Below are 16,481 nucleotides of genomic sequence, written 5' to 3' on the forward strand. Positions count from 1 at the left end.
TGGAGCTCGGAAGATCGAGCACATAACACTAATTCGGGCCTCCCTTCACTGGCTCCCAGTGCATTTCAGGGTTCAATTTAAGATTCTCCTATTTGTCTTTAAATCACCTCTCCGAACTCCTCCACTCCTACGCACCTTCCCGCAGCCTCAGAGGGGATCGAGCCTTTTCTATCGCTGGTCCTTCCGTCTGGAATGACCTCCCATTGGTTGTTAGGCAAGCCCCCTCGCTGTCCACTTTTCTCTGGCTTTTGCCCAGACCTGAATTTTTTGCCTCTTTTCCGGTGTCAATTGTATATAGTGTTTTATGTCAATTTATTGGCTTTATTTATCTATATTTTATATATTATTATGTCTATACTTATTAATACTTGTACCACAGCCTTTTATTGTTTTTGTTGTATTTATTGTATTGTAAAGTGCTTTGTTACAGCCCTAGCTGCTATGAAATGCGCTATATAAATAAAATTGTATTGTATTTCATCTAAATGGGGAAAACTGACACCAAGTGTAATTTGAGAGCGAGATGAGAGAAGGTGAAGAGGAAGATTGAGCAATGATTTCCTTGCCTAATTATGCGTCTCTTCAAAAGGAAGATCTAATGAAATGGTAATAAAAACAGTGAAGCAGTCATTGACCTAATGAAAAATGGAAGGTTTGGGCCAAAGGACAAGAGTTTCTCAAAGAGAGTGAAGAAAACGAGTAAGGCTGGTAATTGTACCTATTCATCTTTTGTCACCTTGATTTAAAGATCTCATGTCCTGGCAACCATCATGATCATCACATTGATATTCCCATATTATTTTACTTTGTGCTATGTCTTTGATTTTATACACAAATTTAGGACTAAAAAGTGACTGTTCATTGTAAATATGGATGAAAATATATGTGAGTCATTTTCATATACGTTACTCCAATTTACAAATGCTTTATTTCTTTTGATGAGAGTGTCTTTGGGTATTTTTCTACCTTACTGAGGCATTAGACATGGTCAATCATGATCTCCTCTCTGACATATTAGATGCTATTGGCCTATCTAGAGAGGCCTTACTCTAGTTTAACTCATATTTTCCCTTTAGACAGCAGTGTGCTTCTTACCAGGGCAGTTAGTCTGATTTTATCATCAGAGGAGTGTACCCCAGGGTTCTTCATTGGGGCCGCTCCTCTTCTCCATTTTTATGAATGATTTGCCTAAAATTTATTCGGACTGTCATAATCTAGTATATGCAAATGACAGATCTTATCGCTTCGTGATGGCTGAGCAGACAGCTGACCGACCCCAGAGGACTCATGAAAAAAAAAAAAAAAAATCAGAAGTCCAACTACAGCGCCGTTTTGATCGGTGTTGAATGTAGTGGGAGAAGGAAAGAGGAAATTTTGGCAGCGGCTTTGAAAAATGCGCACCAGGCAAGTGGTCAGGTAGAGAGCCGCAGGAAGAGTGAGCAGGGGGTAACAGTGTTCACCTTTGTAGTTAAGCATATGCAAATTCATAGCCACGGCCCAATGTATCGTAATCCAAGGCAGACTCCCCTTTTCTTTGTGTGATTTACGCGGGCAAACTTTTGAGAAGCATGGTGAGTGCATGACACTGCATAAAAATGTATTTTCATGTACTTGTACAGTGCATTTATACATTTTATTTCCTGAAGATACAAATGGCACCAATTGTGGAATGGTCTATACATAGAATGAGGGATTCCTCTGTTTGAGTGCATTTAATTTATGTAATTGTAATTTATTGCCGTGTGCATCTAAAATCCACATCTAAAGTCCACACAGCTACATAGTTGCTCCGAATTACTAATTTGTTTCTAAAAGGTTTGTCACTTTCTTACTATTTCAATTTCATATTTCTGAGCTGTATTTACTATAGAATCTAAGGATGCAGACGAGCAAGAGATTTGAAAAAGCTTCAAGAATGTATGTATGAATTTTCACATGTAAAATACAGTATAACAGTGGAAATTTTTTAAAGAGTATTTTATTATATTTATTTTTTTACCATTACCACCTTCAAATAGCATTGCACACAGTGTTATGCCATCATAGTGACATATCTACCGGTAGTTAATTTTACTGGATTAATAACTTAAAATGACTGGATTTGTTTTCCATGAGGACATCAGAGCTGGGCATTTTACAAAAAATTGAGCGTCCGTTATTCGTTATCCGTCCGCAGCGTGGGTACCCTTCTGTCGTCCGTCATTTGCCTTTTTTTGCGGGGCTTCCGACTACGGTTAGTCTGTCCATTTTGAAATTGTTCCCGTCATTCATCAACCGTCAGCAAAATGTGCATCCGCCGTAGGCGGACATACGGACCGGTCCATCACACAGACGGAATGCCGGGCTCTGGTGGACATATTCACAAACAATAACACTCTAATTGCTATTTTAGATGCTCTCAAATGTGAGACATAGGGAATCGATGCACAGCCATTTTGTGATTAAAGAGTGCAGGGTGATTTATATAATGACTCCAACAGGGAAATAGAAAATATTGATTTCAAATGTATTTCATATACAGTACTGTATTTTAATGACCTGTGGAACAACGGGCAATCCGATTTCCTTTCCTCGTGTCCTTCATTTTTACTCAGAGATCTGTAACCTTATTTTCTTTGCTTCTCTTATCTCAGAATCCAGGTATTTTTCACTTTAATGACAATCATTAATGAAGGAGCGGGCGGGGTGTCGGGAATGCTTGAATGACAAAAGAAATGGGGTGCAAGTGATGGCTGGAGTAGCAAAGTGTGTGTTTGTTCTTCAGCAGAGATGACAGTCTGTTGTTATATTTGCGCAAATCAGCACAGTTCTCATTCTATAAAAAGAATTTGCCTGGTTGCATGTTGCTTAGGAGGAAAGCAGAGGAGGAAGAGGTGAAAAGGTTCAAATGAGAAGGATGAGAAGAAAAAAATAGATGTCAAACATACTGGAAAAAAACGATTATGGAGAAGTCTGAAGAGAAGAAAGAATGTAACAATAAAAGAGAAGGAGACGAATCAAGGAAAGCATTTACCCCTACCTGCATAGAATTCTGGGCTGTAGACAGCACTGACCACTGGATTCAACTTCCAGCCTGAAAACGAGAAAACAAAGAGACACACAGATAATAAAAAAATCACCCAATGGTTTAATGTTGGCAGTTTAAATGCTCAGTAGTGGCTTTCACTTCACTATTTGCAATATTTCTGGAATGGTATTAATAAGTTAAAGATTTTTGAATGTCTATTATCTAAGATGCTAAGACATTCTAACACCTCTGTAAAGTCGGCATTTTTCAAAATACTGGTATGCTTCAGCTCGGTCACTGGCGGTTCTTGACAGTTTTACCTGGGGTGGCAGGAGGTTCAGTTGGGAGGGCGGAGGTTAAAAAAAAAATAAAAAATCAAAAAACGTGTCACATATTGGCAAAAAAAAAATGGAATTGAGCTGCAGTGTGAACATTGCATTGTTTTTTTATTTTATATTCTTATGTAACCTTTATTTATCGAAATCCTTTTACTTTGCTTCACTAGTATGTCGTTGCTGTGGCGAAAACCTCATATGGATTGATTAACAAAATCAAAATGCTATATGCACCCTGAAACTGAAAAATGAAAAAGAAAATGGACAGAAGGGTGGCTGGATATATTAAAAAAGTAGCCATTTTCTCTCTTTTCATTCATGTGAATTGGAATGAATTTAGTTTGTTAAAATATGCAGCGTTCTACCACTATTTCCCCATATAGACTGTATTTAAAATGACTTGCTTAAGTTGATGTAGCATTATTTCCAACGCTGCCCACCGACAGTAGGTGCTTTAGCACATTTATGTATGTGTGCAATTAGGTAACCTTACCATTTGCATATGGGTTGACAGTCTTCTTATTTGTCATTACTCGGGCGGTCGCATTGTTGACCTACAGCAGGTAGAGAGAAAACGTCATGAGTTATGACAGTTGCATAGCTGTAAATAACAGCTTGTGAAAGTCTGCATGCATTTTCCCCTTGTGTTGTGAACAAAGAAACATTTCAAAATGGAAGCAGCACACTGTATCATATCAAACATTCATGTCATTTGTGTATTTTCACAGTTGCATTCAGAAACACGGAAAAAAATGCATCCCAAAAAATGAGAAAAAAAAAAAATCACCTTTCCTTCCCATTTGCATATTTTCTATTATTTTCAACATGCGCTCCACTTAAGAGTGACATTTCAATAAATATAAAGACAAAAGTAAGGGGAAAAACAGATGCATATAGGCAATTTGGTTCATTTTGTTTTGTGAACACAGATGCATGCAGAGGGTAGGGGAAAAAAACAAAGGAAAAAAAAAAGAAATGTCAATAGGGCGAGGAGGAAGAAAATATGCCGGAAGCATTATGCAACATCCAGTCAGTCTTGGAAAATGACATCATTGTGACGTAAGCAGTAAAATGCATTCACACTTGGACAACAGCCCTTCTACTTGCATTAAAAATAAAAATAATTATAACCCCAAAGAACATTGATACTGTAATCAAGTCAATCAATCAACCATTCAACTCATTCCAAAATTTAAAATAAAAGTTAACAGGGAAAATTAAAATGCAGGTGCACTATTCTCAAACCAAAATTCACAAATTATTTTCCAACAATCTCCGATAGATGTGCAAATGGATCATGTCGCAGTCAGTATCGCTTGTACACGCAATTCCAGGAGAACACTTAGTGAATGGACATGTACGTTGTCACTTAAGAAAATATGTCAATATACAGCATCAACCCAACCACAATTCAAAAAGAAATGTCACGTGAGATTTAGTGTTGCAAACGTTCAAGAGAGGAAGAGAGAGAGGAAATGCTGGCAGAATGGCTCGCTCGCCCACACTTACCATTCCCAAACCTTTTGGCCCCGCCCACTTGTTTGTGTACTGTTACCGTTGTAACTTTGTTGGATGGGGCCCTAAACAAGCTACCATTGGAAGGATGGTGGGGGAAGGAGGGGATGAGAAAGGAATAAGCATCATCGTATTCAGGTGGCTAAGAAAACTTTGCAATCATTCCACTGCACAAACTCTCTCTTTCAGCTCTCCACTGTTTTTTTTGTTGTTTTTTTTTCAAGCATAATTCAGGCTGGTCTTTCCTGTTTCCCTTCATTATTGTGGTCAGCTGGGATCGAAAGACATCAGTCTCTTCTTCATTTGCGTGTGTGTTGGAGTATTGGAAAAATACGCGGCTACTTCAAACCAGTAGCTGGTAGTAATAATTTAAAGTAGAAGTCAACCCAAATATTTTTTTTCAATAATATGTCCTATGCAGGCCCACTAGTTGAAACAAGGTATTCTGATTAATATTGCGTTCACGGAACATGAGTTAAGCAGCAAAATCCACCCGTTTTTTTAGCCATCTCAAGGGGCGGCCATTTTGCCACTTGCTGTCGATTGAAAATGACATCACAGTGTATCAGGGCTCAGGTAACGACCAATCATGGCTCAACTTCAGAAAACAGGTGAGCTGTCATTGGTCGTTACCTGAGCCCTGAGCAACTACGATGTCATTTTCAGTCGACAGAAGTGACAAAATGGCCGCCCCCCGAGATTGCTAAAAACGGGTGGATTAACTCTGATTCCACAAACGCAATATTAATCAGAATGCCTTGTTTCAACTAGTGGGCCTGCATAGAACATATTCTTGAAAAAAATATGTTTGGGTTGACTTGCCCTTTAAGAGTCTATTCATACTTGGAAAGCCTTGGCTTGATTAACAAAAACTAGCGTGTCCGTTTCATCAATACTCAAACCCTGGTGTGTATCAAACACTTGGACCAAGGCTGTGATGTGTCTACATCTGACTATGAACAACTTTGGACAACTTCAGGACAGTTAAGCTGAACCAGTGTTAAAATGTCATTGGAAAGCATAAGGAAACATTTGACGTTTGAGTTATGTACTGTACTGTATAGTCACCGGAAGCACTTCCTTGATGTATATTTAACATAAAAAAAAAAATCCAACAAGCATACACTATGTAAACCCAGCAGACGGCATTATTGGTTTGGAGGTCGGAGGTTTCATCACACAAGACGTAACAAACATTTTCACAATCAAGTTTACTTGCAACTTTACTTTACTTGCTTGTTAATCACTCAATCCCATCCCTCACCTCGGAGTTGCACGCTCGCACCATCATCATGTGCAGACTTTAGGCATAAAAACTACAAGTGTGATGTAAAGCAGACAGCTAGACAACAACACGTCATCATCTGAAGAGCCATTCTGCTATAGATTCCTTCGGCTGTTCTTAATCTCAGTCAGTTGTTTGCTAAAGGTAGCAAAGTCAATTTCAGTTAAAAAATATAACCTGCGTGGAAAGGTTACAATTGTAAACGAAATACATATAAAGGTAAAACACTTTATAGGAGGAGACAAGTATTATTATTTTTCTAATCTGGTACATTTTAGAACAACATATCAGAGACGGAAGGCATGACTGATGAGGTGTCACTGACTTTTGGGCACTCTCCAGTCACCAGCACACATCCAACTGCAGCCTCGCGCTGACCTGTTAGCTTTTTCCCTGTAGCAATGAGAGCACTTGCAGTGCCAGCATAATTTGCTGTTGACCGGTGGTATGAGGCGAGCTTGGTTCACAGACAAGATCCTTTTAAAAGCAGGCGTTTACATGGCCTTGCAGAATATTGCTAATATTCTGGTATTGAAAGGGTTATTGACGGCATGTGAACGTAGTTAGTGAGATCTTGGAAGGGTATGATTTGGACGAACATCGCAACATCGCATTGACATCGGGGCCATTGTCTCTGGATTGGTAGACCGGGATGGTGGCATCACTTTTTAAGAAGGATGTATTCCAACTGCAGGGGGATCATTCGTTAGAATCCCTGGTATTGTCTATTCTGGAATGCTGGAGAGGAGGGTTCTTTGGGAAGTCAAATCTCGGATTCAGGAGGAACATTGTGGTTTTGGAACTGGCCGTGGAACAGTGGAGAAGCTCTACAACCTCAGCAGAATCGTCGAGCGTGCATATGAGTTGCCCAAGTATATGTTTTGTGGACTTGGTGAAGGCGTTCAACCGTGTCCCTCTTGGAGCCCGTGGTGGGGGGTGGTCCCTGTACAACCGATGTCAGAGTTTGATCTGCATTGCCGGTACTAAGTTGGATTCGTTTCCACTGAGAGGTGGACTCCGCCAAGGCTGCCCTTTGTTACTGATTCTGTTCATAAGATTTTCGGACATAAGGCGTCGTGGGGGTCCAGTTTGAGATAGAGGGTGAGCATGACAGGCGGTTCGGTGCAGTGATGCATACTGTGTATCGGTCTGTCGTGGTCAAGGAGAAGCCGAGCCGATAAGCGAGATTCTCAATTTACTGGTCAACCTACGTTCCTACCCTCACTTATGGTCATGAGCTGCGGGTCGTGACCAAAAGAACAAGATCCTGGATACGTGCGGCCGAAATGAGTTTCCTCCACAGGGAGTCTGGCCTCCCCCATAGAGACATCTGAGAACAAATCAGAGTCGAGCTGCTGCTCCTCTGCGTCGCAGAGGTGGCTTGGGCCTCTGGTTAGGATGACCCCTGGAAGCCTGCCTCCCTGGTGCGGTGTTCCAGGCACGTCCTACCGGGAGGAGGCCGCTGCGATGAGGCCCTGGGAACGACCAGGACACCCTGGGGAGACTATGTCACCCAGTTGACCCGAGGAATGCTTTAGGATTCCCTCGGAAGACTTGGATGAATTGGCTGGGGAGAGGCAAGTCTGAGATTTCCTGCTTAAGCTTCTGCCCCCAAAACCCAACCTCGGATAAGTGGAAGAAAAATGACGGATGTATGCATCTGGTAAGGAAGTTTGTGGTCCTATGTGGCCCCCCAGCAACGCTAATTAAAAATTGCAGGCCCCCTTCATCATTTAAGTTGCCCATTCCTGATCTATGGCATTGTTTAAAAGTTGTTTTTATAATTATTATTATTATTGATAGGAATGAGGCATATCTTCCAACTCGCACTTCAATGTGTATTTTAAATTGGCATCTGTTTTTCCCCATTTTCTAGATGTGAATGGAATAATTTTACCAGAATATATGCGTATTATATTTGATAGAAATTTGATTCCTTATATTACAAAATCCTCAGTTGCGCTGCATATGATTTCAATCAGCATTCCATTTTTTTTTTTTTTTTTTTTTACAATACAACTTTATTTATATAGCGCATTTCACAGCTACAGCTGTAACAATGCACTTTCCGTACAACAACAAAATAGCAATAATATAACAAGTGAAAGCAATAAATTAACACAAAATACTAATACTGCAAAAACACCAACACTCAGTCCAACCCGCCTCTACGCTATGCACAAAACCTGCGCTGGGCACGGAAATAAAGCCATACGTGTCAAGCTTGTCATCTGGCCCTAAGGCCAAATTTGCATGAGAACTTTCAAACAAACATGTATTTGCATTTTCCAAATGTTCTGCATGCAGACAACAACATTATCAAAAAGATCCCCATTTACACAGTAGCAAAAATGCTTGGCAAACAAGGCCATAAGCTGCCCGTTCTGCGCGTAGCAACTGCATATCCTCCCGGTTTCAGCCAAAAGCATATCTCTAATATATTCAGAATGTGAATATAAGTTATGGGTGTAATGTGTCTCCACTGGTCACAGTAAATGCACACTCACTCGAGACGCGTTATCAAGCTCATTATCTCGAGCAGTAGCAACAGTCCTGTGTTTTATTTCTTCAAAAAATGATTGTGATGTACTCTCGCATGTGCACGTCCCATAATTTAGAAATGTCTTCTAGGATATAGACATAAATTATAACCCCGTCAATTTAGAAGACTATCACTTTGACACCCGATAATGCTTTTATTCGTAAAAAGCAGTTGTGTAAATGATGGGCCAGCATAGCAGTTTCCATCCGTTTTCATTAAAAATGCTCTTTTGTAAACGTGGCCTAAGTCAGCTGGGAAAGGCTCCGTTTTCCATGTGATCCTGAACAGGAAATGTGATGGCGAGAGAAGAGTGATTTATACGTTTTTTCTTTGTAGCACTTTGGCCAGATAAAAACCCAAAGCACCGTCACGTTTCCAAAATACAGTTCATTCATCTTCGGGAGGTTTATTAAGTGTGAAGCGAGACTAATGTTTTTTAAATGATGCACAAGAACTAAAAACAGTCTGCTACTTTCCTGTACTGTATGTCGGTTTTTAGATTTTAAGAAAACTGCAAGCACAGACAAAACTAAAACCTTGGATGACTTTTGAATGCCATTTCACAAGAAAGATAAGATAGGGTGTTGTGGTCAACTGTCGGACGCTCATACAAGCACTCACTTACACATTACATCAATAGGGGACAAAAAGGACAAGGAGGAAAAAAGAGGTGGAAAGAAAGGTTTGAACACAAGTACCTCTATTTTACGGCCTTCGACCACAGTGCCGTGTAATTTCTCCCTGGCCCTGTCGGCGTCCATACTATGCTCGAATGTTACGAATCCAAAACCCTGCATGGAAAAAAAAAATTGAAAATGCCGAGAACAAAAGCATCATTTGTACATTGTCTCATAGTGATGAATAGTTTTAGCATGAACAAGGCCCATTTAATAGTAGAATCAAGCAACAAATGAACAATAATATAAAGCTTTGAAAAGAATACTACCTGACATATCACACAATAACTATAATACTGATCGATTTAGTATGTGGTGTGTTTTTTGTGCGGAACCACAGAAAATTTTACATGAACAAATAGAAAATCAAATCATTAAACACCTGTGATAAACTGCTACGGCACTGTGCAAAACAAGTACCGGACAAGATTAGTACAAGGACAATATCTCAATGTTGCCCTATTGATCTGTCATGACTCTTCAGTTTGTTAATTTAATTGAGAGGGGAAATATTTAATTATCTTTGAACGCCTACAACCTATACGGAATGTAGAATATCTTCATCAATACAAAAATGCGGTTCCTCATTAGTGGTGTTAGTTTATCATTGACTAAATCTTTTTTGCTGGAGACTAAAGCAGTTCATTGTGTGACATTGAAACATTGGAAACACTTGAGCTTTAGCATATTGTCTTTTATTCATTTATCTATTTATTTATTTACCATAGACTTATCAAATGCATCTATAATGAAGCTAATATCCAAAAAGAAAGGGTACCACTATCCAAATGTTGCCCACATGCACATCATAAGCACCTGTGCTCTGGCTGGTTTCATGAATCTGTCAATCGGATTTGTGCAATTTCCTTTTAGAGAAACCACATTATGTACGCAATTAAACGACACCAGCCAAAGATTGATACTTTCAACTCATACCATCCAGGGTCGCCATCAATAGCATGATTTGCCCGACATGGATTTTGCCCTTCCTGATCCAACCTACCAATTTGGTCTTGTGACCAGCACTAGTCAACAGGGCGCTGGCTGGGAATCTAAACCCTGCCAATTGCATGAAAGGCATCTACCACAACACCGCCAGTGCCTATTCCAGCTAAAATGAAAAAAAAAGGCGGCATGCTTTGAAAAAAAATCAAATTAAACAAAATAACAGACCTTAGAACCACGCTCGTTGAAGATGATTTCCACATCTAAGATTTTGCCAAATTGCTGTTGTTAAAAAGAAAACACAGTGATTACTTGTGAAATAAGTAGCAACATTCTTTATACAACTATAAAAAAAACAAAACATTAATTTATATATAGAGAGTATTATTTTTCCACATTTGTTTTTATTAAATAAATAAAACTGATCTTGAATTTCACTCTGATGTTTTGTACTCACGCCAAACATTTGCCTGAGGTCTGGGTCTCTGAACCTGAAGGGGATGTTGGAGACGTGAAGTCTTTTGGGTTGGGCCTTGCTGTCTGTGCTCTCAGGTACGGTCTGCGTTGGTGGATGACTATCTGTCTGCGCTGGATCGTCTGTCTGCTGGAGAACATGATCAATTACCAAACTGCAGAGATGAGAACATTTTGAATTAAGGGAAAAAAAAAAAAAAATCCACTGTGTCCATGTATATTGCCATGCTCTCCATTCTGTCTTTCATTATCCCATTACTTAACTTTCTTAAGTGCAACTTTGTTAGAATGGCCACACACCGAGGGACGCAAATTCATTCGACTGAACAGTGTGTGTTATTTTGCCCATGTGCTCTTGTTGTATAATTATAATAAAACTACAGCAGCCAGGGAAGTCCTCTTCCTCCCAGACAAAAACGCCATGTTTTTTGTGCATTCCTAAAAACAATACTGTCATGTAAGTGGGCATTTTCAGACCCTCTTTTACCCCAACGTTTGAAAATTTGAAAAATATTATAAATAAATTCCTGGGATTGAATGCCTGGAGTGTGAAAAGACAAATAAATACGTCAATGGCAGTGAATGAGTTAAAAGTTCAACAATAATGAAAGTTGCTTTACAACATCTGGTCATATCTCATATGAATAACAGAACAGAGCAGAATCAGATACACGTGTGTTGATCCATGAGGGTTATTGATCAGACGGCACTGAGATGATAGATGGCTGCACACACACAACAAACGAGCATCAACTGCAGCATCTTTGTCCCGTTGCTTAATGTTCGTGAGATCAATGAAAGCCAGAACAGATTCGAATGAGTGTGTGCGCGCGCACATGTTTGTGTGTAGTTTTAACTGCCGCTTCATAACATCCATACTCTGCAGTCTCCTGAGTGCTTATTTAAAATACTGCAAATGGCTGGCTCAAATAGCTCGGAAGAAATATTGGGTGGTTTAACTAAAACGCCATCTCACAATTTCTTTTCTTCACATTACAAAATACATAGTAAAAGTAGTGTTCAGTATACATTTTGAAAGAAATGAAAACAAAATTAAAAAGCATTTAACCATCCCGGCGCATGTTATGAAACCTAAAATCGCTTGTTAAAAAAAAAAGTACATTTAAAAGGTATTGCTGCATGCCCCCATACGATGCTTCCTTTCGTCCCAGCTTTCCCATGTATGTCTTTCTTTCTTTCTCCACAGTCCAAGGCTACAAGCCATCTAAAAATACAGCCTGTGTGTCGGTGAGGGGCGGGTGGGGGCTATGGGGGGGGGATGCAAATGAGCAGCATAAGGTAAGCAGACTGTGAGTCTTCCACGCAACGCCTAAGTATACATCGGAACACGAGAAGGAGTGCGCACGTACACAGCCACAACTGCCATCTGTGTGAAGCTCAGTGGTGGCGGCAACATCCGCCTACACTCGCAGCAAAGACGTAAAACAAACAAACACAGAGCAGCCCGTCCTGTTTGGCACCAGAAACTGATATGTGAAGTGAGGACAGGCTTGAGGCAGCATGTACCATGGCATGTTGCTGAAATCAAGCTGAGACTATAGCAAACATTGTTGCCAGTGAGCGTGGGAAGGCAATATTGTCACCTTTGTAACATTTTAGCCCGAACAATATTTTGACCCCAAAAAAATATATATCTTGCCTTGAACATGCCGATAATTTGTTATTTAGTAACTACAAGTAGAAACAGTCAAATAATGGCTGCCATTTTGAGTAACTAGTAATGTAACGCATTACGTACTATATTTAATATAGTAGTGTAATTAAAGGTACGGTATTATTCAAAGGTTTAATATGTTACTTTGTGGCAAAACAACGTTGGCAAAATATACAACTGTATAAGACTTTTCTTCAGGGAAGATAATAGAAAACAACTGTCAGGAGGCTGCAGTATTAAGTACCAAAAAGTACCAAATGTGCAACTGCAGTACGTCTATCTATTGGGATGAAAATAGCAGGTAATTGCCTCTAGAACGCAGAAGTGAGCAACATGAGGCGCAAGTCATTGATCACCACAGCAAATTCAGCAACCATCTGGTAGATGCATAGTTTGCACCTGGAAAACAACTAATGGATAACAAGTAATAAAATAAAAGAGGTAAACCACTCTTTTATGAACCAAATGTTATGTTTTACCATTACAGTATTAAAAGTCTAATGTGTTCAAGTAAAAAAAAGTAAAAAAAGACAATGAAGCCTAGAAAGAGTTTTTTTTTAACAAAAACAAGCACATTTCAGTATGTTTGGAGAAATCCAGAAATACTTTTTTTTATGTATATATAAAAACAAATATGTTAAGTCAAGCTATCTTCATTGTTTTTTTTATTTTTTATAAGAACTTTATCCATAAACATTGCTGTTAAAAATGCACTTAAAATCAAGTATTGGCAAAACCAGTAATTATTTTTATGTTACTAATATAATATAATATACTAATTTATACTTTTAAAATCAAGTAAGCAGTAAAGTAACTAAAGTGATTTTCAAAATAAGTAATCAGTAAAGTAACTATGTTGCTTTTTACCTCTGCTAAAATCGCCTACATCCTTAGTTATACGGATCATTCAATTCCACCCCTGAAATGAAATTATTTAATAAATATATTCCCTATTTGGTTCAGATTTTTGTATTCTGAAAAACATTCAAAATTGACTTCGGATATAGTAGGCTATAAAGTGATACATTTAGATGCACAGCTTATGTGAAGAAATACAGTTTGTGTAACTTCTGTGGCCCACACAAACTTTCTGCCTCTCTTTTGTTATACTGCGTGCATTTCAGACAGACTTCACAGATAAAATACAGTCAATGTATAATTTTACACTTTGAGACACGCTAATGGAAAAAATATAGTGTTCTTTCCTGTATGCACTTTCCTCTCGTACAAGGAACACTTTAAGTAGGAGGGGCTTGATGTCACTCTGTAAAAAGACCAGATGAGGTCATGTGTGCGTGCGCATATACATGCTCAATTTGAAAAAGTAAAAAAAAAAACCATCTATCTATCTATCTATCTATCTATCTATCTATCTATCTATCTGGTTCCATTAAATCCCTAACACATTGGGGTATTGTTACTCTATATTGTGACTCGATATTGTTTACAGATCCAGCTATCGTCAGCAGAATGAATTAGACATTGTTGGACACATGGAAACTTGTGACTAAAATGAGTTTCCGAATAGATGTTGATCTGCAGAGATTTTAACAGCAATAGCGCAGTACAGCAAACACACACACCCACACACACACACACACACACACACACACACACACACACACCCACACCCACACAGGCACACACGCACACACACACAAAACAAATACTTTTCGTACAATAAACCAGACTTGAAGTTGCAATGATGGTTATCCGTAAAAATAAGGAACTTCCTGCTTTAATCACATTGAGTGGTATTAGTTTGACAAGCTTCAACGGTCTGTGTTTTTTTTTTTTTTGTATTGTGTAGTCTGACGTGCGGTATTGATATGAGAAATATTTTTTGAGGTTTGGCTGGCATATAATGGAATGCTCATGTCGATCAATTTTAATCATGCATTAACTTTAATGTCTATTTCAATATCAAGCCATCTGGTGTCGTTTTTGTTTAGTCACTGCATTTATTTTTGATGGCTTTGTCCTCTGATGTTGGCTACTTTACCAGTGTGTAGCCCTGCTCTGCATCCTAAAACAAAATACATAACTCTGGCCCAGTTACAGTAGACGTGGAATTTGTGTATTAATATCACCAAGTAGCTGTTTTCGGCTCTCATTGCTGCTTTCATGTTATTTTGGGAGTCTTGCTCATTGCAGGAAGAAACAGTTCAAGTGTGGTGAGTGAAAGCTACACCCAGGAAAAATGAGAGGGAGAAAGAGAGAGAGAGAGAGAGAGAGAGAGAGAGAGAAAGAGAGAGAGGTGGACGTGGCTGCAAATATGAGGGAAGGAAAAGAAAAATAAAGCAGAGAGCTGATGTGGGGGAAGGAGCAGAGCAGACAGCCAGACTGGAAGGGAAAACCGATGAGGCCTCCAGATGCTTCTCTTTGCTGGCAATTGTGGTTTTTTAACTTCATACAGTCGACTGTACTCTTTTTGAAATTATTTTAGTTTGCGATTAAGGAATCTTACACATCATATACATCACAACAAATACTGCAGCGCTTCATTTCAAATAAAGCATCTTATTGAAATATCTAAATACATCGAACTGTAACTGTTGTGGTTTTTTTTTTACATAACTATTAGAGTCTCAGAACAATTCCTTCAATGACAATGGAGTTTTCTATTTTATTAGTTTTTGAGTCATCCGGTATTTTTCCGTTTCTCCTGATCATGCCTTTTTGCTCAACATGCCCGTTACTTCACCTGGTCTTGTCATATTAAATCTGTTATTTATACAGCCTCTTGCATTTCACCTGCTTTTGTTCACATATTTGGTGGAGGAATTGTTAGTGCGCTCAACGGCCTGATGCCAAATTTAAAAGCTTCTCTCTTCCTCTGCCATATTTGAAGCCCATCAGCAGCTCCATATTTATGGATTTCCCACTCTATCTACCTCAATAAATGGGCCAACAATTGAATCTGTCTCCTTGGTCCTTTTCTGCATTGACCCATAGTAGTTTCTTTTTATATGTAAATCCTTTCTTTCTTCTAGAACAAAGGAAATTGCGACATGCAGAGTTGTTAAAGGGCAGCGACAAGAGTTTACAATATTTGTGATCAAAGCAACAAACCTCTGTAAACTTGAATTGCATGGAAGCCCCTGTAGAGATGAGCTTATCTTAATTAGGCATATAAGAAAAAGAAGGACAAATAGAACGGATTACTTTTCCTTTCAGCGGGGGTCACCAATGTGGTGCCTATGGGCACCAGGTAGCCCCCAAGGCCCACATTAGTAGCTTGTCGGGCTGTTCTAAAAATAGCTCACCAATGATGAGACACTGTGATTTCCTAGGAATGTCGTTGAAGTGGTCGTTTGAAAAAGGGAACATTGGCAAAGATTTAAAGAAATAAAGTGTTTTGTATTGATATTTTTCAGTTTCACGAATTACTGTGAGAAAACATTGTCATGATCGGTGTAATTACTCATTGATAATAACACAACAAAGGTAATTTGAGCAAATGTGTTATTTCAGAAGTGTGTATCAAACTAGTAGAACCATTGCATTCATTAGTAGCTAAGAAGTAGCTCTTAAAGATGTTTGTACCCCTGCTTTGCAACAACAATCAAAAACAACAAACAATCGTGCATTTATATGGACCTGTCTCCCGGCCAGATGTTTTGAAATGACCACTAACAGACAACAAACAAAATCAAGCCTTTGGATCCCAGCTGTGTCAAACTTAACCAAACATTCATCCCATCATGTCTTACTGTGGCTGTGCCGGTGACTGTCTGACTGCCGATGTCTGATCCATTCTGGTCACTGTGGCTCTGTGTAGACTGGTACATGTTGAGTGGATGGTCGCTGACAGAGGCCTGAACCCCGGAGTAGTCTTGAGGCGCCGGGTGCTGGTGTGAATGTGGATGGGAGTGTGGATGCGGGTGAGCGTGCGAAGCTGTGAACTCTGTGGTAATGCCATTCTGGGGAGGGGGGGCAAACTGGGCTGATGGGTAAGTCTGGGCCATGGATGGGTCTGGGGGTGTCGGTGTGTCCTGGTTACCCTGTGTACAGAAAGAGATGCAC

General features: G+C 39.3%; 1 protein-coding gene across 10 annotated transcripts in view; it reads right to left on the bottom strand.

Moving 5' to 3' along the window:
- rbfox1 (RNA binding fox-1 homolog 1) overlaps window positions 1-16,481 on the bottom strand; it is a 154,438-nt gene that overhangs the window by 18,715 nt on the left and 119,242 nt on the right. For 9 of the 10 annotated variants that reach the window (XR_015090095.1, XR_015090096.1, XM_086055337.1 and 6 more), the window contains 6 exons: window positions 16,169-16,459; window positions 10,764-10,910; window positions 10,535-10,588; window positions 9,383-9,475; window positions 3,836-3,896; window positions 3,020-3,073 (listed from right to left, as the gene is read on the bottom strand). Coding sequence is in view for 8 of the 10 variants with exons in the window: in XM_086055337.1 (XP_085911463.1) it covers window positions 3,020-3,073; window positions 3,836-3,896; window positions 9,383-9,475; window positions 10,535-10,588; window positions 10,764-10,910; window positions 16,169-16,459 (700 nt within the window). In the remaining 2 variants the exon portion in view is untranslated. The remainder of the gene's footprint in view (window positions 1-3,019; window positions 3,074-3,835; window positions 3,897-9,382; window positions 9,476-10,534; window positions 10,589-10,763; window positions 10,911-16,168; window positions 16,460-16,481) is intronic. The other variant, XM_086055333.1, reaches the window with a different exon arrangement.

This window comes from Filicampus tigris, chromosome 16 (assembly GCF_054856515.1).
Source record: "Filicampus tigris isolate MCC_2025a chromosome 16, RoL_Ftig_1.0, whole genome shotgun sequence".
NCBI lineage: Eukaryota > Metazoa > Chordata > Actinopteri > Syngnathiformes > Syngnathidae > Filicampus > Filicampus tigris.